Source organism: Sprattus sprattus, assembly GCF_963457725.1.
Source record: "Sprattus sprattus genome assembly, chromosome: 4".
Lineage (NCBI taxonomy): Eukaryota > Metazoa > Chordata > Actinopteri > Clupeiformes > Clupeidae > Sprattus > Sprattus sprattus.
The window spans coordinates 10,293,709-10,304,456 of record NC_137923.1 but is presented as its reverse complement, the minus strand read 5'-3'; the positions used below and the strand labels follow the sequence as shown (position 1 = coordinate 10,304,456).

The window sequence follows — 10,748 nt, the reverse complement described above, 5'->3', positions numbered from 1 at the left end:
CTAATTTTCATGATTAAAATGACAACAACAGTTTCCTTTGAAAGATCTATTGTAGATCAAATATAATTCCATATTTTGTATTAAACAGAGAATGAATAAAACACATTACGTTAATGCTCTGTACAATCTACATAAAACACTGTAAACTAAATGATGGAATGTGTATTAAGGGAAATTACTTACTTTCAACAATTCTTTATCAGATTATAAAATAACGTTTCCCGCTGCAAGCATGAATACATGCAAGGGCTGCTGTCAGACTGCTGCTGATTAGAAGAGCTGGCCATAAATAACTTCAGACACAGATAAATATAGTATGAAGATCTATCAGGAACTACTCTAGTCCCGCAAGGTCATTCTCTCTGCGACAGACACCAACTGCCACTTGAATGCTGCCATTGGAACAAGTGGAGGAGAACAGGCAAATCAGGTAAGAAGTCAATCTATTCCTTTATGCCTTGTTGACAGGCTAGCTCTGGAATACTGAGACTTACATTTAAATATTAGTGACAGCATCATTTAACACAGCGATTTGCTACCTTACTAAGAGGGACGAGAAGAACATTGTGCGATGCATATTTAGTGGGAATGCTGTTGTGTTGACTGACTCTGAGCAATGACTGTGTGCTGCATTAAGGCTACCTTAACTTACAGTAGTAATGGCTTAAATGCTAATTTGTAATGCATTCATTCTGAGAAATGAGAAAAATATTATGGCTAAATATTCGTTAGGATAAATGATGCATTATGTTTAACACCAAGTATAGCTTAACTAACAACTATAACAACAAACAAACAAACCATTAATATCAAGATTACAGTAAGTTATATTTATGGGGTTACCATTACACTCTTGTGGAGATAATGCTGAGCTTCCAACCGTGGCCTGAAATGTGTTTATGGCAAGGCAGCCAATCAATTGGTTTGTAGGACAAAGAACCGACTAAGAGGCTCAGAAAAAAATCAATACCTGTCTGGTCTCAAGTTTGGTAGTGTCTTTTTGTAAAGTTAGATGGATTTATTCATCAGAAGGAATCATAGGTATATCTATAGTGTCTTCATTAAGATGTTATTACCAAAACATAAGAGCCTATTTCCCACTTTGACTCCCTTTATACTCACAATCTGATATCACTGTGCTGTCACTGTAGAGAACAGAACAATTTGTTGCCGTTATGAAACTGCTGTGGCCAGTTCTTATGGGCTTACTACTCTCTGGATCAATGGTGTCAGCCCAGGAGGAGGAGGAGGAGGAGGAAGAAGTCATGGCAGGGCCAGAGGAGGATGCCGCAGAGGATGGGGAAGAACTGGGGGAGCCTGTGGCAGAGATAGGGGTACCAGAGGAGAGGCAGCCATGTGCCATGTGGATAGGAGGGGTACCTGGCATTCCAGGGCTTGCCGGGCATCCAGGCAAAGATGGGCATGATGGTCATGATGGTCCAAAGGGAGAGAAAGGAGATGAAGGTAATTGGGTCTTACTCATGACGTACTGACTTTATTCAGTATCAGTATTTATACAGTATTTCAAAAACTTTGAGCTTACATTACAATTTACAGCCCTTTCCCCAAAGTAATGCCATTTTAGATAATTGTATTAATACTATCCCGGTGCTCATCTGCTTGACGGTAGGTGTGCCAGGGGAGCCGGGAGAGCCCGGTGAGAATGGTGTGGATGGGCCCCCAGGGCCTCGTGGGATCTCCGGCAGCCCAGGCCTGAAGGGGGCCCGCGGGGAGAGCGCCCTGTCCTACCACTCCGCCTTCAGTGTGGGCCTCACCAGTGCCGTCCACGCCACCAACGTGCCCATCCGCTTCAGCAAGTTCTTCCACAATGAGCAGCACCACTACGATGACCTGAGCGGAAAGTTTCGCTGTGTTCTCCCAGGGGTCTACTTTTTCACCTACCACATAACCGTCTACCCTAAAGACGTGAGGGTCAGCTTGTACAAGAATGACAAAACCATGATATTCACCTACGATCAGTACCAAGAGGGGGACCTAGACCAGGCCTCAGGGGCCATCATACTCAGGCTGGAGGCAGGGGACGAGGTCTGGCTGCAAGTCTATGGGGAGGACAATGTCGGAGGGGTGTACGCTGACAACAACAATGACTCCACTTTCTCTGGGTTCCTCCTGTATCCTGATGTACCTGCTGCCAGACGTTGAGAGCCCACACAGTATTTTGAGTGAGGTCACTTGACTGGTCAGTGGCCCATTAACTCAATAGATTTCCATTTAAAATATGAATATTTTTTAACTTTATGGTTATTAAAAAGGATATTTAAAACTTATAGCAGACATTTTATAAAGCTTCCCATTCCTTGCTCCCAAATTTACAAAGCTCTCTCTGACAGAGGGATCAATATACTCTAGCCTCTCACGCCTGTGTTCAGTTATTTTGAGCTCAATGACCTTATAATACTATAGCATCCAGTTTCTCTGTCCAATTAGTGCATGGTACTTTATCTTTGATCAATGCAAACCAAGCCAATACTCCTGCAGCACAGATACCCCTTCAATACAGGGCCTTAGTCTGCTTTTTCCCAAAGTTTAATTGGGATTAACCGGACATTCATGGGTATATTACATCTGTAATTGAATTAAGTGATACAACTTTAATTAAGTTATGGGACTTCCAGCTGAATAAACATCAGGCATAACACAAGGGCTGCCATGTGGCATAAATGGGCATGCTGAAAGGTCAGAGGAGGGTGGAGCCTGGTACGTGAGCTCAAGACTAAGCAGCCCTACTGCTGAAACAGAAGCCTAGATGAGTTTGACCAATAGGCAGTCCAACACTGGCCAGCCTTCAGAAATGGTCTAGGTCATAGTCCTAGTGCATGTCAGGTGGAATTTTCCTGAACATGTGCTTTAGGGGTTGATACATGTCAAACTGTGAGAATGATATGCAATATTGTGGCCATTTTCCCACAGAGACAGTCCGATGCCTTAAAACAGAACACATACAGTACCAGCAAAGAAATACAGCTTGTCAGGACAGGCATCAAAGTCAGTCATGACAAGGAATATGGCATATTTATTCTCTTTGTGTCTTGTGTCATATCCAGCCCTGCAGCATCACACAATGTTGCTGAATGTCCTCACTCTGGCATGGATACAACAGTTTAGTTTGAAGAGATGTGGATCTTATTACACAAATCTGTGGCTAGTGCATGTCCCACATACTTGACTGAAGGTGGCAGCAAAAACCACACCCTATAGGTAATGGCAGGAAGGGGAGACAGTGGGAGAGTAAATTGAGTAAGTTGCTGTTATGATTACCATTGTTCAGAATATTTGCAACAGAATTATGACTGAACATAATTGACTGAATTTATAAATAATTTGCCAATATTTGAAGAGACATAAAGTCACTCCAGTAATAACTTGGAACCAGCAAATTTTAGCTTTAATCGGTTTGAACCTTATACTATTTATTCTTACATTTGCCAATGTAGAGGGGTGTTAAATAAGAGAGAAGCAGGAAAATATTATTCTCATCGAACACAATTTTCGATTTCTCTGTGTGTTTTTACTGTAAGCAACACGGTTATAATAGAGGCGTACATCCAGACCACTAGTGGGCGCTTTCGGTTGTGACGGGAACAGGACGTAAGAAAGTATTCAGAGAGAAGTAAAGTTCCTTGGAGCTAGCAACAATAAGGAGCAGTACGTGATGGCAATATAGCGACGAAACGCGTCAAAATAAAAACCTGCCTCAGGATTTAGTTTGACAAATGTTTCAAGGTTTTGCACGGTATATGCCCTTTTGTGCTGTTAACGAGTCTGTTATAAATACACTGCATGTTGCATCTGCATCATTGTCATTTGAGCTAATCTTGCTCAACGTTATTTAGCTCAACTCATCTTGGAAATAACCATGGAATGAGATGGTAGCCTAGCCTACACACTACATTTGTTTTTTGTTATTTATTATCAGTAATTCCTCCATTAAATCTATTTGAAATATAACACATCCAGAAAATTGCATTTCAAACCAGGGCCACATAGCTTGTGAGCCTATAGACAGAGTTTTGAGTTGAATTGTTAACACAAACACATACATGTACAACAGTGGTGGTTAACTTAGTTGTACAAATGGGAACATAAATAAAGAAGACAATAACAATCTGAATACAAAGTTACAAAGACTACGCTTATTTATATGAATTTCAAAGGATAATCTTGAGAATGTGCAACAGTGTAAGGTTGTGTCAATGTGACACACTGAATCACATTGGATGAAACAAGAGTTTGTGGACATTGTTGATACGACTGACCACTGTTGGAAAAAAGTTCTCATGGCAGGTTTTGGTCCTGGTTTTGGTCCTGATGAATGGTAGTCTCTTACTAGACGTGAATTTTCCAAAAAGACTTGACCAGGGTGGAAGGGGTCAATCATAATCTTCCCTGCTCATTTTGTTGAGGAAGCAAGGCCTGTTTAGTTGAAGGCCTTCTCACAATGTAACGGTATAGGCCACAAGTGGGATGTTAGTAGCGCAGGACAAAACAGAAGACAAGGTTAATAATAAAAACACATGTTCTACAAGCGTAAAAACATGTACTTACTAAGTTGAGAGTGAGCATAAAACATAAAATACATCTAGAAACATACACATAAAGTATTGAGATACATCTCTTTGGTAGCAGATACAGTTAAATAAGCATGTTCTCTTTATTTTTTTCTCATTGCATAATTAAAAACTAATGAGTAAGCTTCGACTTTTATTTTGAAATAATGACAAGTGGCGGCCATATTTAAATTGCTGTTATTGTTGCTGGCTACACGCTGCTAAAAAAATGTGTAGGCTTTTGCAAGACTGCCATAAAAACGGTGACCGCTGCCGTTGTTATACAAGATCCTCTAGTAAAGTAAACGCTTGTCAGGAAGAAAACAACATTTGCCAGTTAGCCAGCCAGCTAACCCATGCTATCCCTGTTGTGGCTAGTTGTTTCCACGCTGATGAGGAAAACAGAACCTGTGAGAGCGCAGTCGAAGAGCTTTTAAAGGTGAACATTGAGCATCGCATCGCTGTTGACATGCAAAAGTGAAGTCAGTTCATAGCACATATTTGTTAGATAGCCCTGTGATTACAGTCAGTGGCATCATGTCTCTGGTGACAAACTTTATAAATCAATATGCCGCCTTCGCAATTCAATCCATAAAAAGTTACCACCGACAGCAGGTAAACCTAAAGGGCTCCTACTGCACCTGAAATTAAGCATTCATAGTCTTGAACATGAAATTGTATCCGTATCACCAAAGTGATATATTCACTTTTCATCTCCTCAGCAATGGCTACAATATTACACCAGTTCAACCGATTGCGTTTAAGGTACGCTTTCCAGTTGGCTTCACACGCAGTTTCTTCTACGACAACAGCGGAAAGAGCAAGAGGAGACAAGGTTTTCTTCGGCTGTCAGACGCTATGTCGACAGCACCGAGGGATCAGTGGAGGCGCGGGAGAGGGGACATCTCTCCCCAGCGCTGCTCCTCCTCGGCTCCCGTTCTCCTCCGTCACCGACGAAGATTTGGCCTTCTTCCGACACGTGCTGCCTAGCCGGGTTATCACAGACCCCGATATGCTGGAGTCTAGCAATGTTGACTGGCTCAAATCAGTACGCGGTGAGTTGGCATGGTCGTGTAGTGTTGGTTCTGAGCCTGTGTAAAGACAAGACTGGTGTCCTACTGGACTTAATGATATGCACTTGATATTTAAGGCCACATCTGTAGGGTTATGACCTATGCTAGGGAGTGTTAACCGTATCACTTTTGAATACTCTGTATTTAGAGACTATGTATAGTTCAGTTATTCTTTGCCTTCCCTCTTGTAGGCAATAGTGAAGTACTGCTGAGACCCAGGACCACAGAGGAGGTGTCCCAGATTCTCAGGTCTGTGCCCTGTATGTTTAGAAGAACTCCTAATGCAATACCCGTGTGTACAAGGCAAGATCATTCTTTTTAACCACTTCATGAATCAAGAGTGGATCTTGTCCACACATGGCTATCTGCTGTCATGAATCTTAACTGGTTTGACACAAACATATTTTTTACCTTTACCTCTAAATATTTACCTACATGGCAGCTACTCCTTGGCAGTGTATAGTTCTGCGGTTAACTGTTACTTAACTGAGTTCGGAGTGCTGGTGTCACAGGTCTACCCTCCACTTGCTTGGCCATGAACCCTCCTCTGGGCAGCTAAAGCTGGGACAGATGTCCTTTTCTGACTCATCTGTTCCATTGGCAGTACTCATTTGTAACCACTGCTAGTGTAAGTGTACCAGGAATGCCTTGTTCATTACTTGGCCATGAGCCTTCCTTGGTTAATATGGTAAGATTCTTCTCTTAAAGTTACACTATGGAGTTTCTGGAGCCGCCAGGTAGAAACTTGTAGGCAAGCTAGCCAACATAGCCATCACAATAACATTACAAAAAAAGCCAACGTGAGCCAGCACTTATTACTATGTCCAAGCGGGTTATAACAAGCTTGCTAACATCGCTTAACTTAGGGAAACCTGTTGAAATTGACTTACTTTGTTTATGACAAACTAGCGAGTCAACAACTTTTCTAACAGTTAAACATCAAGCAAGTGCAACACGAGACAAAGCAAGACCACTAATAAGTTACTGAATAGTCCAGCAGAAAGTAGCCCCCTACCTGGCGGCTCCAGAAACTCCACAGTGTTACTTTAAAATGCTGCTATGACGGCAGGAAAAGTTTGTAACTGAAGTGTGAATGCTGGTATGTCCAGGTACTGCAACGAGCGTAACCTTGCGGTGAGCCCACAGGGAGGGAACACGGGGCTGGTGGGCGGCAGCGTGCCGGTGTTTGACGAGATCATCCTTTCCACTGCGCTCATGAACAAGGTGCTGGCCTTCGACGGCGTCTCAGGTCAGTGGGGCAGACTCATACTCTCTGTGGGGGAGGATGACCCCTTTACACACACAGACTACGGGTGCTGAGAAAGTCTGGTAATGTGTTGTCCTGCACGCAAATTTCACGGATTTTAAGGCTGGATGTGAAAAAGTACTCAAGGTTGCGTCTGGTGTCTGGTGTCTGGTGTTCTGTTTACTAACGGTCTTGCCTAAAAGTCAGTCGATAAATATTTAATTGAGGAGGTTGTGGTGTGATTTTATTGCATTTATTGGTTTAAGGAGACGCAGTATATTGATTTGGCTTGAAGTCTGTATTTTAAGCTTTCAAGGTGTTACTTACTTACTTAAAAAAAAAAAAAAAACTGAGACCAATTTTGTGTTGGTGGAGTTCTTTCAGGAAAAGCAACTCCTATTCATCTAGCTGTTTGAAATTGCAGAGGTTGAGGTCAGCAGACTGTGAAGTTGAAAAAAGAGAACAGCTGTCCCTCCCTTTGACTTCTGAAGGAGAGGTTTAAGGCCCTTACTGTAGCCTCACTGCAATGGCTGTGCCGCAGGGATCCTGACGTGCCAGGCCGGCTGTGTGCTGGAGAGCCTGTCCCAGTTGCTGGAGGAGAGGGACTTCATCATGCCGCTGGACCTGGGTGCCAAGGGCAGCTGCCACATCGGAGGCAACGTGGCCACCAATGCTGGGGGCCTGCGCCTGCTGCGGTACGGCTCACTCCGAGGGACAGTGCTGGGGCTGGAGGCGGTGTGTACAAGGAGTCATGGGACGGCACAGTAGGCATGGCGCACACTGAAAATACACGCACACTCACGATAATGAATTACTCGGGTGAAACAGACAGACTTTCAGCCCACACCTGTGCTGTGTGTTAGAAGAATCTCTGTTGTTAGTCCACTGCATGTTGTTCTGTTCAACTGTGTGTCAATTTAAATCTGTTAGCTACTTGTAAAGATACTGTATCAACTCTTTTGCATGCATCCAAGCAACCCCCCCCCCCCCATAAACACACACACACACACACACACACACACACACACACATTAAACTTAAATGTGACAGTGCTCTCTTTAAGTTCAGCCATGGAAGCTCAACAACTTGTGTGTTCAGGTTCTAGCCAGCGGGCAGGTCCTGAACTGCTTGGCCACTCTGAGGAAAGACAACACGGGCTACGACCTTAAGCAGCTGTTCATCGGCTCCGAGGGAACCTTAGGGGTCATCACAGCCGTGTCCATCCTCTGCCCTCGCAAACCTAAAGCTGTTAACGTGGCGTTCCTGGGTAGGTTAGGAAGATGGCCCATAAAGACCACAGCCTGAATGGCACAAGATACTTGTGTCTGAATAAGCTCACAGCAGTGCCATGTCATCAGTGCTGTCTTAGTCAGAATAATTACCTCTTAAAATATGTTAAGAATAACATGAACACAATCATATGATTAAGTTTGAAAGTGAGAAATGCCCTCATACTAAATACATACATAAAGATAAAATGATATAAAGTTCAATAAAAGCCAGTCTTTTTTCCATTAGAGGTCTAACTGTATTCACAATAGATTTAATTTGTGGGTGACTGTTTCCCAAGTCAGATTGGTATGTGATGCAGTAATTCTTTTGACCTGCAGGGTGCTCCAGTTTCCAGAACTTGCTGGAGACGTTTCAGTGCTGCCGAGGCATGCTGGGAGAGATCCTGTCTGCCTTTGAGTTCTTAGACGCGTCCTGCATGGGCCTGCTTGAGAAGCACCTGAAGCTCACCAACCCCATCACAGGTCAGACCTCACACAGGGGGAACAGGAACCAAATCAAAGCCATGGGGAATCTGTATGAGTTTGATAGGGGACCTGGTACTACATTCTGAGTCATGGGGAGTTAGTCTCTGAGACACCTAGGGGAACTGGAACTAAATCTGAGCCTTGAGTTCGGAATGGTGTTTCTCTGTGCAGAATGTCCCTTCTACATAGTCATAGAGACGGCCGGGTCCGACGCGGCGCACGATGAGGAGAAATTGCACAACTTCCTGGAGGAGGTGATGGCATCATCACTGGTGACTGATGGGACAGTTGCTACGGAGGATGCGAAAATTAAGGTTAATGTTCTGTCTAATACTCTCCTCACAGCTCCCAACACTGCGACCTGACATGAGATTTTAAAGAGTAGTTACAGGCGATGAATTAAAAAATAGAATCTAGATAGAAGCTTGCATTACTTCTGGATCGAATCTGGCCTTGATATGACGCAGGTCTGCCAGTTCTGTTCCTGAGACAGATGCCATTGGAGCTAACATTAGGGACTAATTAGTTCTCATTAAGCCATGAACACTGATTGTTCCTCTGTGATTGACTTGGGTTCAGGCTCTCTGGTCGTTGAGGGAAAGGGTGACCGAGGCCCTCACCCATGATGGATTCACCTACAAGTACGACATCTCGCTTCCCGTGGAGAAGATCTATCAGCTGGTCACCGACATGAGGGAGCACCTTGGAGACAGAGCCAAGAATGTTGTGGGATACGGACATGTCGGTCAGATGGGTTTCTTTGTTCTTTTTTTTTCTGACTGATTTTCATATTTTTGATTCAACCACCAAACATAGCCCACTCTAAAAAGTGAATCTGCCATTGGCTCTGATAGTGAACGGATGATGCTTCTACCTGGGCGTAGGCCTGAAGTTCACCTGTTTACTTTCTCATACTAGATATCCAAGTTATTTAAAAAGGTATTGTGACCACATGTTATCAGTGGCAAATGGTCTTTATGCAGGACCTTCCCCAAAACTTAGCAGTATTATGTACGTCTTTTTTTATCTCTCTGGAAATCTGGAAAATGAGTCACCACAGTAGGTTTGTTTGACCGTGTATGCTTTTCTCACCAGGTGATGGTAACCTGCACCTGAACATCACCTCCCCCACCAAAGACCCGGCCCTGCTGGCGGCCATCGAGCCCTACGTGTACGAGTGGACGGCGGCTGTGCAGGGCAGCGTGAGTGCGGAGCATGGCCTGGGCCTGAAGAAGAGGAACTACATCTACTACAGTAAAACCCCCGAGGCCGTGGGCCTCATGGGGAACATCAAGACCATGCTGGACCCGCGGGGCATCCTCAACCCCTACAAGACCCTCCCTGATGACCTCGGCCTCCCCGTGACCCAGACGTCCAGGGAGTGAGGGCACTTCTAGACCCGCTGCTGAACTCTATGGTCTACCACAAATGCCTGGCCTCTGCTATTGGGACTATTTACAGCCACTTAAGATTTTTCGAAGCCAAGATGCGACATGCATTCATAATGAAGATGGAAAGATATATACACACACACACATTTATGCTTTTCTTGTGAACTGAAATGTAATAATTTATACATTAGAAAATTCACTTATTGATTTTAATGTAATATGTTGACATTATGTTGACAGATGATTCATTTTAAATGATTACTGTAATGTGTGTTTTGATCATGTAAGGGCACCTGTAAAGGACTGTGGACCCCAGCAATGTCTTCATTGAGCTTCAAAATGCGTTTTATTGCTCACTGAGGTATTTGTAGTCAGTAGACACCAGGGCCGGAGTGGGGTCACTTTTCAGCCCGGGAATTTCAGGCCCAAGACCGGCCCACTTTTTCCATGGTAGTGGAAATTGGATAAATGAAGCCACAGTTCAGCTCTTACTATCCTGTATTTTTTTTTTATTAATACCATGGTTCAACAAATAATGTAAAGGTTAAATAATAATCCATTCAAGCTAAGAAGTTAATGAAAAATATTTCACAATTCCACAAGGATAGGTTGATAAATTAACAAAAGCAGAAATAAATGAATAAAGCATTTGAAACATATCCAACTCTTCAACAAGGAGGCATATTGAACTAATGTTTACAGTTCAACTCACA

At 43.5% G+C, this 10,748-nt stretch overlaps 2 protein-coding genes across 3 annotated transcripts; both read left to right on the top strand.

Annotated features, from left to right (window-relative positions):
• Positions 1–1,223: 1,223 nt before the first annotated feature.
• adipoqb (adiponectin, C1Q and collagen domain containing, b) lies at positions 1,224–2,163 on the top strand (the record flags this gene model as incomplete). The annotated part of the gene is made up of 2 exons (XM_080836157.1): positions 1,224–1,464; positions 1,631–2,163. 2 exons carry the CDS (start codon positions 1,224–1,226, stop codon positions 2,161–2,163), a joined length of 774 nt encoding a protein of 257 aa, XP_080692283.1.
• Positions 2,164–4,831: 2,668 nt separating this feature from the next.
• On the top strand, positions 4,832–10,362 carry d2hgdh (D-2-hydroxyglutarate dehydrogenase). 2 transcript variants are annotated; one of them, XM_080836849.1, is made up of 10 exons: positions 4,832–5,007; positions 5,291–5,623; positions 5,833–5,890; positions 6,751–6,890; positions 7,429–7,622; positions 7,986–8,154; positions 8,498–8,641; positions 8,816–8,958; positions 9,224–9,389; positions 9,740–10,362. In XM_080836849.1, exons 2-10 carry the CDS (start codon positions 5,293–5,295, stop codon positions 10,027–10,029), a joined length of 1,635 nt encoding a protein of 544 aa, XP_080692975.1. In that variant the 5' UTR covers positions 4,832–5,007; positions 5,291–5,292; the 3' UTR covers positions 10,030–10,362. The 2 variants fall into 2 exon arrangements, with proteins under 2 accessions (XP_080692975.1, XP_080692976.1); XM_080836850.1 differs by lacking the exon at positions 4,832–5,007 and adding an exon at positions 5,021–5,183.
• The last annotated feature ends 386 nt before the right edge of the window (positions 10,363–10,748 follow it).